Below are 15,953 nucleotides of genomic sequence, written 5' to 3'. Positions count from 1 at the left end.
TTTTTCTCCATACATGGGCCGGTCCCGAAAATAGTGCAGTACCGGGCCGGTTTGCATCGGAGGTAAAGCAGGGTTAAAGAACTGCAGGAACTTGCAAAAGTAAGGTTAATGTCTTAGATACAAATACAACCTGTATCAGGTAATAACGTAATAAGAGCAGATACTACACTTTGACCCGCGTCCGATCTGTCTACGTTCGCACCGCCTTCGCTTTGTCTGCGTCCTTTTCTTTTCAGTCCCATAAGCGTTCGGCCGCCAGGAACACGAGGCGGAAAGAAATGCTAACCGTCCATGTGGCCACGATCCCGCTAGCTTGGAACGTTTCACCGGAATAATGACCAGGTTTAGGAGGGAGTTTGGAGAAAATCTATTTGATGTGGACTGCGTTGTTTGTGTGTGACCACTTGTGGTTTTAGAGTGACCTTACAACCATCACTGCGCTACGGCACGTCGACCAATGGACAATCGTCTTGGCTATGGTGAAGCAGCGTGTGCCCTCGGAATGCGGTGAGGTGCGTGTCTGTTCTAGGTGCCAGGATTCGTTAGTAAAAGGTGTGGTGCCGCGTTTTCCAACAATATTTGGGTCTGTATTGGGGACGAGCTCCACCACTGGAAAAGCTGTCGCCATCGTCGGCGTGACGTGGCACGGGGGATCACGTGGACACAGCGGCCACGTCGGCTGCTTCGGAAGTGCCGAAGCGAACTGAAAACGAAAGTTTAAAGACCCACCTGCGCTGCGGTTCTGAATAAGTGGTCAGGTTTTACAGTCTTTGGTACCTGCTTGACAGCATTCGAAAGTGCTATAATAGGTAGGGACTTCTTATGATCGCGTGCAGCGTGGTAGGCTTGATGCCGTAGTGCTAAACGTACGGACCGGAGCCTTGTGTCAGCCTTGTTCACGCGTAACCGCAGGGCAAGGAGCTACGTGAAGCTCGCCTAGCGGAACTGAGAACCGGCAGGCAGCCATCGGCTCCAACTGGGGTATGCAGCAAGCACAGGCGCGATGAAGATTTCCGCTACGGCATCGGGACTGCAATGTTCGATGAGTTGCAGAAAACGCGCACAGAGACGATCACCCGCGCCCGCTGCCCAGCTAATGTCATAACGCTTTATTTGGTCTATGAACTTGTTGAAGCTAGATTCTGGCAAATTCACTGGAATGGAAAGGGATTGTTAAGAAGCACATTAAATAAAGGCATGGCACATGGTCATTTTTGTGTTATGAATTAAGGAACCCAATTACGAAAAAGAAGCAGCGGGAAATCGCACGCTGACAAGACCGATAAACATACAACGCGACGCAGCTTCAGAAATAATATCCGAACGTCCAAGCATTTAGAATAAAAAAAGATTAAATCGGTGCGACGGCACATCACAGTCGCCGTAGGCGTCGAAGTCTCTATAACGAATTTATTTTTGAACAGCTCTGATAGCATGCACACAATGCTTGCTTCTGTACTGTTGCAACAATGTTGGTTGCAACAATGGTTGCTTCTGTACTGTGAAATGCTCATATTCTGCTGCCTAAAGCTCACGGCACGGTGCGAAAACGCTCTAACAGCCAAACCAAGATGTTGTGAGCGGACATGCACGCAGACGCGCAGTCGGTAGCGGTGAACCCGTGCGATCGCTGCATTGAGGCTTCATTCTGTCATGTTCCATTTGGTTGTACAGATAGCCCACTATAATAACATATTTCACATTGTTTGCTTTCAAATTTGCCTAACTTTCACGCAAGAAGCCGGTTCGGGAGACTCCATCGCGACGACCGCGCGTAGTGGCGTTCACTGTACATATTCGGTAAAGAGATAGCGTCTGTAAACGATTATATGCTTTCTGTTTGCCGAAGCTTATTATTTTCACAGTAGAAACTTCCGTCCTTTTGAGAGTACTTACAGAAATCTCAAGGAGGGCTGCCGCGTGGTGTTTTTATTGAGCGCCGTAAGCCAAACCTATGAGGAGCGTGCCGCATTATCCCTCATACGACGCAAGGGAGGCACTTCCGACAGATGGCGACTCCGTAAGCCGTCGCCCCCAATACCCGCCGGAGCCTCGATCGTCTGCTGAGGCTCAACAGCGACGAGGTGCCACTAGACGCGCCTCGCCTGCCATTAATGTGCATACGGCGTTTGACGCACGGCAGCGGATTGTTCGTCATTAAGGGGCCCACATACACAGCTTCACTGCTCATCCACCTTCAGAGAGTGGAATGGCACTCAACTTTCTTTTTTTTTTGGGGGGGGGGGGAGGGGCCGCCTGAATACGTCAATGACCCCGTATGTCGAACCGAGGCCACCACAGCAGACGCACTAAAAAGCTGAATTACCCAATTTTGCTAAATTCTCACAGATGTCTTCAGGAACCCAGCGGCGGGCGTTTTAAAGCGGTGATGGTGCTGCATCGCTTTAGAAGGAATTGTCTGCGCACATCTTATAGAGCGGAAAGACTAGAGTGAGGCGCCCGTCAAGACTAATTTCCAACAGCGCATACGTAAACAGCGTACAGGTATACGTGCTTTATGACGCGTGCTACCGCTTCTGTCGTCAACTTTTTGCCCCGAGACGGCAGAGAAACCGAAGAACCGGATGTCGTTCATACTTCGTATCTTGTTTTCGGCTAATTACCATAACGCACGGTTCGCTTTTTATGTTTCATTGGAGCTTACGTTTTGTAGCGTAAGGTCTAGTGCCTCTCTCTTTGCAGTCGGGAAGTAAAGTCATGCTGTTCTATTATTTACATTCACTATTTAGGCTTGCCACGCATGGAGCTTTCTTGCACGAGAAATGCGCGTGCCCGTGCCGCCCAAGTAGTGCTGCCACATGCACTTCCGGTATTCGCTTCTTGGGTCCACGACTGTGCAGTTGGGCGGCATGGCCACGGGCGTGTCACGCGAGGTGCGTTTTCGCGTGCAAAAAGGCTCCACGTGGGCCAGGCTTTCCTTCCTACAGAATCGATGACCGCTTGCTTCTCATGACGAGTCAGCAGCTGCTGGTGCATTCCTTGCGGCCACTGCAAACGCCAAGCAAGTCTCCCGCAGCGCTGTAGAGACAAGCGGATGGCGTTTCTTGCTCGGTCATCTGGGAGCGCTTAAATGGCAGTGCTCTCACGCGATTGTTCTTGTATTTCGCGGGCCTCTTTAAAGGAAAGCACAAGAAGCTCCATCGATGGTACTTAGTTAACACTTCAGTCGGCTATTTCTAAATGCGATCTAAAGCTTTCACTTTAAAATTTCTTGCTGAAACCACTATTTAAGAAAAATTAGGCAATTAGTTTACACTACAAACTGTCTTTCCAAAACGAAAAAAAATAATACGCACTAGGTCATGCGATCCTCGACATCAGTGAGTTCATTTGAGCCGACTAGCACAGACCATATTATTTAAAACGATGGTTACTTCCAGCGGCGACATCCTGTACATACCTAATTGTTTGACTAAAATATCACGCGCTGTCAAACGTTACACTTCCTTACACAAACGTCGTATGGCTATCATGCAAAAAAGAAGGTAGAGCGCACCATGCCCGTATTCCTTCAACAGTCAGCCAAAAGAGCGACTGGAAGAGGAGCACCAGGACGATAACAGTATAGGCAAACCAGCCCTGGCTGCCCAGAATTTTAGCCGCGTAGGTCCAGGCTAAGCCCAGCACCAGAACGTCACCCACGCAGGACAACAGGTTGACGGCCATGCGCATGACGTCCGTGCGGTTGTCAGAAACTCCGAAAAATTTGTACAGTGGCTGCGAAAAGAAATAACGACGGTTGACATAATCCAACGTCAAAATATGTTACATGTGAGCATGAAATCCTAAAGATAGGATAGGAATCAAAGATTTTTTTTTCAAGTTCATCTATAGGTAAAAAAAACGTATAGTTAAGAATGCCGGGAAAATCTCCAGATGTATATATTGTAACGACGTGCGGTCGACGACTATGCGGTGCAGCACCGCCAAGAAACGCACTCTATCAGTCGTCCAAGGGAAAAACAACAACGCCTTCTTCGTTTTACCGCTTCACCTAAAAACCCGCGCTACTTCAGCGTCGTCCCCACTGGCGCATACCCGCTGCATTATGGGTGTGCCAAATATAGTTGTGCCATTTGCTTTCCCTTTAGAAAAGATCATCGTCCCGATGATGGAGGCTTGGAAAGCAGCGGTAAAGAACTGCGCAGTCTTGTCAGTCGTCATAGTACGGCTTCATACGAAGCACGTGAACGACCTCGGGTAAATGCCGTCGGCGCGTTGAGCAGTGAGAACTGTCTGGAACGACTTCGTAGTTGACGTCACTGATGCGTCGGAGAACTATGTAGGGCCCGAAGTATTTGCGTAGGAGCTTTTCAGAGAGCCCACGCTGCCGAATAGGTGCCCAGACCCACACTTTGTCGCCGATGTTGTATGTGACAGTTCTGTGCCGAAGATTGTAGCGTTTGGCGTCACAGTCCTGTTGTTCGTGGATTCGCAAACACGCAAGCTGCCTAGCTGCCTCTGCTCGGTGTGTTATCTCTTCAGCACCCGTCTCGTTGTCGTCAAATTCATGAGGGAGCATTGCGTCTAATGTTGTTCTAACCTCACGGTCGTATACGAGACTGAAGGGCGTCTTGCGAGTGGTCTCTTGACGAGCCGTATTGTACGCGAAGGTGACATTAGGTAAAACCTCCCGTCCCAGTTCTTATGCTCTACATCTACGTACATACTTATCATATCAGCCAATGTCCTATTGAGTCGTTCTGTCAATCCGTTTGTTTGAGTGTGATACGCCGTTGTCTTCCGGTGGGCGGTACCACTTAGACATAGAACGATATCTAAAAACTGGGCCATGAACGCAGTACCTCTGCCCGTGACGACTACTGCGGGAGCGCCATGCCATAAAACGATGGATTCCAGAAAAAATCGTGCCGCTTCATCTGCGGTTGCTCGTTGCAGAGCACTTGTCTCGGCATATCTAGTGAGATAACCCGTGGCGACGACTATGAACCTTTTACCAGTAGTAGACGTTGGGAAGGGGCCCAGAAAGTCCATGCCTACTTGTGCAAATGGTGTGGCCGGTGCGTCAACAGGGTGCAGTAAGCCGGCTGGTTCGATGGATGGCGAGTTAAGACGTTGGCAATCCAGACATGTCTGAACGTAACGTTTAACGACCCCAGTAAGTCTCGGCCAATAGTAATTCTGCCGAATCCGTGCCAATGTGCGAGTGTAGCCCCAGTGCCCAGCAGTCGGCTCGTTGTGGCAGGCGTGTAAGATTTCCCGTCGAAGCGATGGTGGAACAAGAAGTAGGTAGTTGCTGCCGCTAGGCGAGAAGTTCTTCTTGTAGAGGACGTTGCGACGCAAGCAGTATGATGTCACCCCTCTTGCAAAGAGCCTCGGCACGCTGTTGATTCGTCCTTCGAGGTAATCAATAAGCGGCAGCAATGCAATGTCATCCCGTTGCTGGCGTGAAAGATCGGCAGTATCCATCAGTTCCACAAAGACCGTGTCGTCATCGTCTTGTGCTGCCTGCTCAACAGGGGACCCAGAAAGGCAGTCGGCGTCTGCGTGCCGTTTTCACGACTTGTATGCAACAACAAAGTCGAACTCTTGGAGTCGAAGGCTCCAGCGTACTAGCCGGCCGGAAGGATCTTTCAAATTAATGAGCCAGCAGAGGGAATGGTGATCACTAACGACGGTGAAAGACCGACCATACAAATACGGACGAAATTTCAGAACTGCCCATACCATTGCGAGGCATTCTTTTTCAGTGGTGGAGTAGTTAGCTTCGGCTTGGGATAGTGTCCTGCTGGCGTAAGCAATCACTTTTTCGCTGTCGCCCTGCCATTGCTTTAGCACCGCCTAGACCAGCATTACTAGCGTCTGTATGCAATATCGTCGGGGCTTCCTCATCGAAGTGTGCTAATACGGGAGGCGATTGCGTGCGTTGCCGGAGCTCGTGGAACGCCCGCTGCTGGTCTTCGCCCCAAGTAAAAGTCATATCTTCTCGGGTTAGCTGCGTTAACGGCCATGCGATGCGCGAGAAATTCGTAATAAATCGCCGATAATATGTACACAGTCCCAGAAAATGCCGCGCGGCTTTCTTGTCTGAAGGAATCGGGAAATTAGCGACGTCTGCAATTTTAACCGGATCAGGTCGGACTCCTTGGCTACTGTCGACGTGACCGAGAAATTGGAGCTCATGAAAACCAAAATGGCACTTCTCTGGCTTCAAAGTGAGACCGGCAGAGCGTATCGCTTCAAAAACACTTTTCAGCCTTCGTAAGTGTTCGTCGAACGTTGCGGAAAAGACAGTCACGTCATCCAAGTACACCAGGCATGTTTGCCATTTGAGTCCGGAGAGCACAGTGTCCATGAGACGCTGAAATGTTGCTGGCGCCGAACACAAACCGAAAGGAAGGACCTGAAATTCATAAAGTCCGTCAGGCGTCACAAAGGCTGTTTTTTCACGGTCTCTCTCATCCACTTCGATCTGCCAATAACCGCTTTACAAGTCCATTGATAAAAAGTAGCACGCGTTTCGCAACCTATCCAAGGAATCATCAATACGTTGCAGTCGATAAACGTCCTTCTTTGTGACCTGATTGAGCTTCCGATAGTCGACGCAGAAGCGCAGGCTACCGTCCTTCTTTTCACTAAAACTACAAGTGATGCCCAAGGACTATTAGCTGGTCGAATAACGCCATCTTCCAGCATCGTCTTCACTTGTTCTTGTATTGCTTCGCGTTCCTTTGGGGCCACACGATAAGGGTTTTGTCGGATGGGTCTGGCGTCGACATCAGTAATGATCTGGTGTTTGGTAAGTGGCGTTTGACCAACTCTTGACGCAGAGGAGAAACAGCCCTGGTACTGATTGATGAGCTCAAGAAGGCGGTTCCGCTCAACGGCCGTTAACGTCGGATTAACGTCTACAATAGGCGCAGCTGCGGCGATTGTAGAGTCCGGCTCCTGCGCTAAGTGGCACTCTTGTATTTGTGTCACTTCGTCGAAATAGGCGACAGCAGTGCCTCTAAGGATGCGTCGGCGCTCCTTAGTAAAATTCGTCAGCAAGAGTTCGGCGCTTCCGTCGATTACATTGATGAGTGCTCTGGCAATGGAGACACCACAATTCAGTGTTAGCGCAATGATGTGTTCAGCTACTCCAGCCCCATTCTGCAGGCTGTCACAGCGCACCTGTACAAGAGAGCAACTCCGCGGCAAAAGAATGACGTCGTCCGCGGCAATACGTAAGCGAGGTTGTTGTGGCTTCTCATGGGTGACATTATTCGAACTCATGGCAAACGTGACACTTCTGTCACGGATGTTAATCACAGCGCCATACTCACGTAGGAAATCCATGCCCAATATAAGTTCCCTACAACACTCAGTAAGGATGACGAGGGTGGCGACGAAAGTTGAACCGGCGATTAAGAGTCCGGCCGTGCATTTCCCGACAGGTGTCATCAACTAACCTCCAGCGGTTCTTGTGTTGGGCCCGTGCCATGGTGTCTTCACCTTCCTTAGTTTGTCGGCGACCTGTAAGCTTATGATTGAAAAATGGAGCCAGTGTCAACCAGAGCGGCTATTTCGTGGCCGTCAATGCAAACGATGAGCTCGGCGCTGACGATGTCAGTTACGTCTTTCGTACTTCTATCCGTCGTATTCGTCGTATTCGTCGTTGTACTGGGCGTCTTTTTCGTCAATGTAGTCTTCACATCGTCGTTCGTCGATAACGGGGGATGTGGAGTAGTTAGAGTATTGGCAACCTCACCCCCGGAGGTCGCTGCGGCTAGTTTCCCCGTCGAGGGCTAGGAGATCTGCCCCTAGTGACGTCGGCAAAACTGCGACGAGTCGGCGAACGCGCCGGAGATGGAGAAGGAGAACGTGGCCGGGGCGTCGTCGTATTTCGTGGCTGACTGTTCACAGGAGCGTCGTTGTAAGCGCGTCGACCGTCGTACGGAGAATAAGCATAGTTGGCAGGAAAGCTTGGTTGTTGAGCGGCGCGATAGTTGTTCCATTTGCGGCAAACTCTATAGACGTGTCCAGCTTCACCACAATGGTAGCACACTGGTCGGCGGTCGACGGTGCGCCACAAATCGGTTTTCAGACGCTGATAGTTCGGCGGTAACTCTCCATGTAGCCAAGGAGTGGTGTGCGCATGTCGAAAATACGGCGCTGTTTGTGCTGGCATGATCGGCGGGGTCGGTAGAGTCGAAGAGGGTCACGATGTCGCCTCTGTTTGTGGCGTAGGTGGTGTTGTAGTTATGGGTGTCACCGGCGTTGAAGTTCCGTTGAGTGGACGGCGAACAGCCTCTGCATAAGTGAGGCGCCGCGGAACGTTCCCACACTCTGGTGCTGAAAAAGCTTGCCGGACTTCCTCCCGGACCACATCAGCAACAAAAGATAACGCTGGCGTCGGTTCCGTAGGCGCAACCACAAAGCCGAGCTGCCGAAGCTCTTCTCGCACCACCTCTCGGACAACTTCACGCAGAGACATGTCGCTACTCGCAGCCAGTACGAAAGTGTTGGTCGCCGAGTTTCTCATGTCATGCTGGCGGTATAGTTGATGCAGGGCCCGTTCAATGGCTGTAGCCTCTTTTGTGAACTGTGCCACTGTTGTCGGTGGATTTCTCACAAGGCCGGCAAACAGTTGCTCCTTCACTCCTCGAAAGTGATATCGCAGCTTTCTTTCCTCTGGCATGTCTGGGTCTGCGCTACGGAAAAGACGGGCCAAGTCTTCCGAGAACATAGTAACACTCTCATTGGGCTTTTGAACGCGTACTTCAAGGAGACGCTGCGCGTTTCCCCTCCTGTCGATGCTTGAAAAGGTATCCAGCAGCTTTGCGCGGAAGTCGTCCCACGTGGCAAAGCTCCTCTCCCGGTTTGCGTACCACGTACGAGCATTGTCCTTCAAATAGAAATACACACTCGAGAGTTTGTCCGCCGAGCTGGTCTTGTGGTTATACTGGGCGACGCGCTCGAACTGGTCTAGCCAATCTTAGACGTCTTCAAAGGCATCACCGTGAAAGCTCTCCGGTACCATAGGATTCTGTAGTGTTACTTGCGATGGAGCTGTGGTGGCCATGTTATTTGTAGGAGGCAAACGATTTCTCGAAGCTTCTTGCAGGGGACTGGGCTTGGGCGCTAAGCCTAGCAGGCGACGACTGAACCGGTGGACCGGCGTTTCGATGCGCGACGGCGATTCCGGGCTCGATCGTCGGCTCCGCGAAGGGGTGCCAAGCATGAAGAACACCCGCACCTCCACCAGTGTAATGACGTGGGATCGACGAGTATGTGGAGCAGCACTGCCAAGAAACGCACTTTATCAGTCGTCCAAGTAAAAAGCAACGTCTTCTTCGTTTTCCCGCTTCACCTAAAAACCCGCGCTACTTCAGCGTCGTCCCCACTGGCGCGTACCCGCTGCATTATGGTTGTGCCAAATATAGTTGTGTCAATATGATAGACTAACCGAAAACTTGAGAGCTCTGTGGAGCACTAGCATTCGTATTGAACACAAAGCAAGGCCCTTCGACATATCATTGTCGTGGCTTGGAGCATTCTTTATAGCTATTGTCGCGCGTGTGGTAGCGTTTATCTCCCTATTTACTGCTTCTGTACTTCGTATGCATGGGATACCCGCGATGGTCTGGAAAACTCGGCGTGCGGTGCCGAAAGTCACGTGAGCTCGGCTTACGCAGACACGCGCGTGTGCCACTGCTCGCGCGATCGTCGTCGTCTTCTTCCACAGCTGACTCCTCTGCCGCTCGCAATGCCAAAAAAGGCGGAGCTAATTTGTAAAGCGTTAACTGAGGCATTTGAACCCACGACCTTCGGTGGGAGTCGAACTCTCGCACTTATGTGGAAGTCGAACCCTCGATCATTGGTGTCTTAGCGGCTCGACTATCGCCTCCAAAGCGGGCGAAGAAAGAGATGGGCTCAAGTGCTCGTAGCGTGAGCATAGGACACGCTTTCGCGCTCGACCTGAGCGGCCAGGGTGCGGCCGCTCCCGAGATCTCACTGCACCATGGCTGGCCGGCTTGGATAAGCCGTGGCTACGGCGGCCAACTCTTCGCACCGCCTTCCACAGATTGGCGACCCGGGCGTTCACGCGAAGGACGTGCTCGCCATTGAAAAATTCGCGGTGTCGGAACATTCACATGGAGACTATAACTAGCGAACATGGGCTGCATGTATGGGCCGCATACATTATGAAATCATACTTTTTTTTTCAACGGCGTGACACCACGCCGACACAACCGCCACGGCGGTCACCGCACCTCCCATGCATAGGCCGCAACCGCTGCTGCCGCTGGGCCGGCACCTCCGACGCGCGTGACGTCATTACCACAGAAGCCCAGGCCGTGTACCCAGGCGTCATAGTCATACTCTTTCCCCCTCTCATTATACGTTAAACGGGATATAAAACAAATAAAGGGGATGAAGGCCAGATTTCTGCTGCCATTTCTACTGCCATTTATTCTATATACTATATCTGGTATTTCTCTTTCAACTCCGAATTTATGTGGCCCTGTTTGGACCCAAGGTATTACACTTGCTTTCTTTTTTTTTTTTTGAACTTGGCGGAGTGCATAAAAGCTCCTTAACCTGCGCCGCTTGTCGGCCTGGTATCGTATTGCACAATCTCCAGGACCTGCCCACGCATTCCTAGCCACTCCGGTCCTGCCGTGATACGGACGTAAGACGGCCAGGGTAACCGACCCTCCCCCTTTCCCGCCTACTGGGAACGTGTGCGCGGTATGCGTACCGGGCCTAGAGAGCTAAACAGCTTCGCTGTAAAAAGTCGCCTCCTGGTCACCTAACGTTACGGCGCGCTATAGCAAAGGAATGAGCCGACGAACTCTGATTCTGCAGCGCACGTATCTAATAAAAGAAAAAGGAAGCTTTCGCAAATGTGTGCCAATTGCAGAAACTCATACAAGAGAGCTCAGTTGCATAAAGCCGTTCACACACCATTCGCAATTTATAAGTTTCTGTTTAGCTAGTACCGGAAATGTATCCAATACGTTGCAAATGCTTGACTACGTGCGATGCACTACATCCACTGTATCCGAGCTCTTTCAAATACTTCCATTACCCAGCTCAGTACATTTAGCGCTCATTCCCACCGGCGACTGACATAGATCCTGCGACCTGCCGTGATGGCGACCAAGGAACGACTCACAGCGACTGATGTTCACGCCGGCAAGCGCTAATTGCCCATCGCCATGCCGAAATGTCTCGCGATCGATGCCCTTCGCGTCGGCTAGCATCGCCACGTATGCTAAGCAAAATAAACGTTCGCGTGTACTGACGTCTTGTTATTTCGCCGCTGGTTGCTCCAGTATAGGTTAAAGGTTTGCGACAGGCATTGCCCGACGGGGAAATCGAGCAGAGAGCGACACCGAGAGCAGCCACTTCTCGATCAAACGGCGATCATTTGCGACTATTTGAGATTTTACTGGAATATTTGTGGCCAACTTGATCTCGCGACCTCCACAAGCCACCAGCGTGAATGAGCCGTTTGTCTACCCTTTCCAATTTCGCAAGGCTGCCGCTTTATCTTAAGTATAATTTTGTAGATATATATATATAGAAAAGTGCTAACATAAATATGTATATGTATAAATTATGTGGCGTTGGGCTTTTAAAAAACACCTTGCAAAGTGATGAACTCGGTTTACATCATGAATACGGGACCTCAAAGGGGTGCGCCATAATGCTAACGCACTTTGCTCGAATTTATCGCTACAGCGCCACTGAATTTTTTTCTGGTTGCTTACCGACGCCGGCGTTTTGCGTTGCATTTTCACTGATGGTTTGGTCACACCGTTGCTTCAGTGCTATAACGGAGGTTGCGTTGCTTGCTGCTGTGTGTTTGAAATTTGATACCTGCCGTGCTGCTTCCCTCTGGTCGTCGCAGCCGTAATACGCGATTCATGAGGAACTCTCATTAAATGTTGCGCTGTAATATTTTTCCAAAGCTACGAGAGTCGTGTGACTTCCACGGCGCGACATGATTAACTCGTATTCCGCAGCGTGGGTGAAAGGCAGTTCTTTGTTTAGGTGCTGCAGAAGTTGGTTCAACAAGAGAAGGAGCGGCTGCTGGACTACCTGAACGACATCCGGTGGTCTGGCTGCCTTCCAGAGGCGTGGTTGAGGGCTCCCGTTGCGCCGGTCCTGAAGCCTAGAAAGTCCTCCAATGCATTCACCTCCTACAGGCCCGTCTCCTAATCCTCAGCTGCGTAGATGGTGCTGTAGTCGTTGGCATTGCGCGCCTTGAGTAAATCTCAGGGGCTCTCGACTTCCCGTAACAGCAGACCGGGTTCCGTCGTCACCAATGCACTGCAGACTACACTGCTGAATCGCATAGGCCGAGTCTCTCAGGAGGACACCAGACGATCTCGTGAAATGGCACTCCCGGAGCTTCTCTGCCCAGAAAGCGCCCTGAATGGCCTGGCTAACTTGGTCGTCGGGCGCTTTCTCAACTACCTTAGTGCGACGGGTTGCTTACACCATTTCGTTACGGTCATCCTCACGGGGTGCATCCTTTGCGTAGGGATGACAAAACCGTTGAACTCTTTTTGCACGATTTCTTCCAGAGTGCCGCTGGAATTCGTTCTGAGCCCCTTCTTTTTCAACTTGGCGGCTGGCGTCTCTCCCTTCTACCGTTCCGTCAGACCTCTGGTACCGCATTCGCACCTCCGTATACACCGATCATGACTTTTGTAGACGCGGGGTTCTAATAGGAGCCTTCCGAGCCATTTGGTCCTGCCTGCAGTGAGCTCTGGATGACGTGACCGTTTACTTCCAGCCGATTAATCTTCGTGTCACCTACGAAGACGTAGACCCTCCACCGTCGTCGGGCAGTCCCGACAGCCCTTACCTGCTCCTCATCATTACTTTGTCGTAACAGAGGCGCTCGGGCCCTGTGCACTGACAAAAAGCCGAACAAGTGCCGGCTGCGCCAGCGGCAGTCCCGTATACACGCGCGGAAAAACAGGAAGTACAAAATTAGGAAAAGTAGTCCTTCTCGTGCTGACCTTGCTAGGGCCACATATATATATATATATATATATATATATATATATATATATATATATATATATATATATATATATATATATATATATATATATATATGTATATATATATATATAAATATATACTACCTCTATCGTTCACCATTGCAGCGCTTGGCGGGCTACGGGGCTTAAGTGTCACAAGCGCGCCGTAGGGGAATCGGGTGAGCGACCTTGTACAACCAACATGTTAAGAACATTAGTCAACAGATCGCACCACAAAGTGTGCCAGATGATGGTTTCAATGACGCCATATTCCTAGTTCCGTATGCAATGGTCAAGCAATGTTATCGCAAATAAAAGGTTCCAGTGAGCCGCAGACAGCATTTGAAGCACTGTATATAAATTCAACTGACTGCGTAGGGTAATCTCTTCCGTAACTTACGAAAATGTTAACGTATGAGGTTAAAGATCCAATAACACGCTTACTATTAATAAAGCGGAAAGGTATGAGAGTGAAAGAAAAGTCTATTTCTTTTCATTTACAAGCACAATCACTTCTGCACGTTGTGTCTACGATTTCTATCAATAATAGCAACAGAACGGCTGCTAGTTGAGCTCAGTTGGACGGGAGCCCCCACCCCTTTTTTCTTCTTTATGGAACTTCCTCGTACTTGAGCATGTCTTCGAATGTAATTTGTGCATTTATATTTTATTACTCGGGAGTTGTAGACTACTTCGCTCTGGCATTTCGATGCGCTAGGTAACTCGCTCAGCTGATAGTTTGACTGTCCCGGAACGACGGGAGGGATGCGCTCGAATACCAGACACGGAGGCATCTTCTTTGCCACGAATAAATGAGCTCGTCGGTGCATGCTTTGAAAGAAAACAGCGCTAAAAGCAGGGCCAAAAGGAACCCGAACAGTGTATGTCGTCTGCTTGTTCCTGTCACACTTTTATCAACATTCCCTTTCAGAGTTTCTTTTCATACGCCAAGCATCACTTTGACTAACACGTCCAACAGTTTCGAACGTTTTGTGAACTTGTGTCCGTGTAACGTAGCCATGAGAGTGCTAGCAATTACGAAGCTGCAGCACTCTCGACTTACAGATTTCAGGGACTGAATTTCCGCGAGCACAGAGTGTGTAATTGATATATATGGCGACTTATCTTCTCGGCAAATTAGCGCGAGTCGAAGACGAGTGGTCATGACTCCCTTTTTACAAACTCTCATGGCTCATGTGCAGTCTTTAACGTAAAGAAGAAACATCAAACAAATATTGCTTCGCTTATTGATAAACTTGAGCATCTGTTGGTAATCAACGCTATTAAAGCGACTCCACTAGTCACTGCACTCACGGCGGGCGTCCTGCGGATGTTGAACTTGGTGAGGCAGACGTTGCACTGGTCCGTTTTGCGCTGCCGCAGCCACTGTTCCAGGCAAGACTTGTGCGTGAGGCCAATGGAGCCCTTGCAAGAGCACGGAGCCACGAGTGGTCCGCGTTCTTCGTTCGCATGTTGGAAGCAAATGCGGCACACGTTGAGTGCGCTCTCCGGGATGCTTTCAGAGTGCACAGGATCAGCGTTGTTCTCGCTGGCCATCTGTTGGCCGGTGCATGCGAGATATACTGCCTTCAGAGAAGAACACACTGTGAAGCTCAACAAAAATCTGTGCTTACTCTGATAAACAGCGCTAAGTAGCACTGAACACGGGACCAGGGAAGAAAAATAAATTCAGACTACACAACGCCCGAGTGCTCATTTCCTTTTCGGTTCTCTTGCCTACGGTCGTACTGTTTTTGACATTTGAAAAGTATAATCAGATCTGCTGTGCAATTTCCCTCGCCTACTTTCTGGCGTAGGAACCTACTGATGAAGACAGAATTAGGTCACGGACGGTTCACTAATGCAAAGGCTGAAAATGACATACCAAAATACATCGCTCTTGTGGTATATAAATTTTTTACTGAGCTGCTCACGGATATTCTTTTGTGACGTAGATGGAGCTCGTCTTTCACTCCAACTTCATTCAGGGCTCCTCCATGGTCTCTACGCAAGGTGGACAGCCCTAGCCAGCACACTTCGTGATACTTTTCGTAATGTTCAGCTTATTTATGTCAACTTAAGGTCAAATGCGTCTGTCATGAGTCGCAAATATACCCTGCCTGGCTTATACCCTGCATTGGCTGACTAAATTCATGGGCATCAGATATAAAGTCGCCCGAAGACCTAATTCTCTGTCACACGCAAATTCGTTACCTTTTCGTAGCCTGCATTCTGTTACTCAGGTTAATTTCTGCACCAAAATATTAGCCATCAGGCAGGTAACGACAGGCTGTCTGTTCCGGTTATCACGAATTGACCCCTAGTTATCTGTTCTCCACATTACCTCACATTCACAGCCACAATTCATGTTAACCTCTAAACAAATATCAAGAGCTCCCTTCTGCTCCTATCTATATTGTTATCTTCCCGTGGTACAATGATATACACCTAAATTTCCTTTTCTATCGTCTCTAAGTTTGCGTTGTATCCTCCAAGATTTCCACCTACATACTAGCAATTATCCGGTTTTGATGAAGTAGCAGAGCAGCTACTGTACCGCTTCTTTTTCAGGGATAACGTCCTGTGTGAACAGTATTGCGAGTTATTTGCAGCCATGAAAAGAAGCAAGAGAATCAATGTCTACGCATATATATATATATATATATATATATATATATATTAATATATATATATATATATATATATATATATATATATATATATATATATATATATATATATATATAGAGGGCTCTTTATTAGAAAAAACAGAGAATTTTGCCGGCACGTACATAACCGCTGGCGCTACGCATATAGCTCTTTCATGTCCTTGTCATAGTTCACTTTGCTCACGTCTTAACACACTGTACGGTCTATGTATATGTTTAGTTACTGCCAGCTGGAACGCCATCTTCAGAGTGATTTATT

At 49.4% G+C, this 15,953-nt stretch overlaps 1 protein-coding gene across 1 annotated transcript; it reads right to left on the bottom strand.

Moving 5' to 3' along the window:
• Nucleotides 1–936: 936 nt before the first annotated feature.
• Nucleotides 937–14,582, bottom strand: LOC142574956 (E3 ubiquitin-protein ligase MARCHF9-like). The gene is made up of 3 exons (XM_075683937.1): nucleotides 14,340–14,582; nucleotides 3,518–3,738; nucleotides 937–1,030 (listed from the first exon to the last, which is right to left on the bottom strand). The coding sequence occupies exons 1-3, from the start codon at nucleotides 14,580–14,582 to the stop codon at nucleotides 937–939; spliced, it is 558 nt and encodes a 185-aa protein (XP_075540052.1).
• Nucleotides 14,583–15,953: the final 1,371 nt, after the last annotated feature.

Source organism: Dermacentor variabilis, chromosome 3, assembly GCF_050947875.1.
Source record: "Dermacentor variabilis isolate Ectoservices chromosome 3, ASM5094787v1, whole genome shotgun sequence".
NCBI classification, from domain to species: Eukaryota; Metazoa; Arthropoda; class Arachnida; order Ixodida; family Ixodidae; genus Dermacentor; species Dermacentor variabilis.
This window is presented reverse-complemented; position numbering and strand designations above follow the sequence as displayed.

Coding starts and splice junctions, on each gene's coding strand:
- LOC142574956 (XM_075683937.1), bottom strand. CDS start 14,582: ATGGCCAGCGAGAACAACGCTGATCCTGTGCACTCTGAAAGCATCCCG. Junction 3,739..14,339: donor ACATCCGCAGGACGCCCGCC/GTGAGTGCAGTG, acceptor TTCTTTTCGCAG/CCACTGTACAAATTTTTCGG. Junction 1,031..3,517: donor GTTGAAGGAATACGGGCATG/GTGCGCTCTACC, acceptor CGAACATTGCAG/TCCCGATGCCGTAGCGGAAA.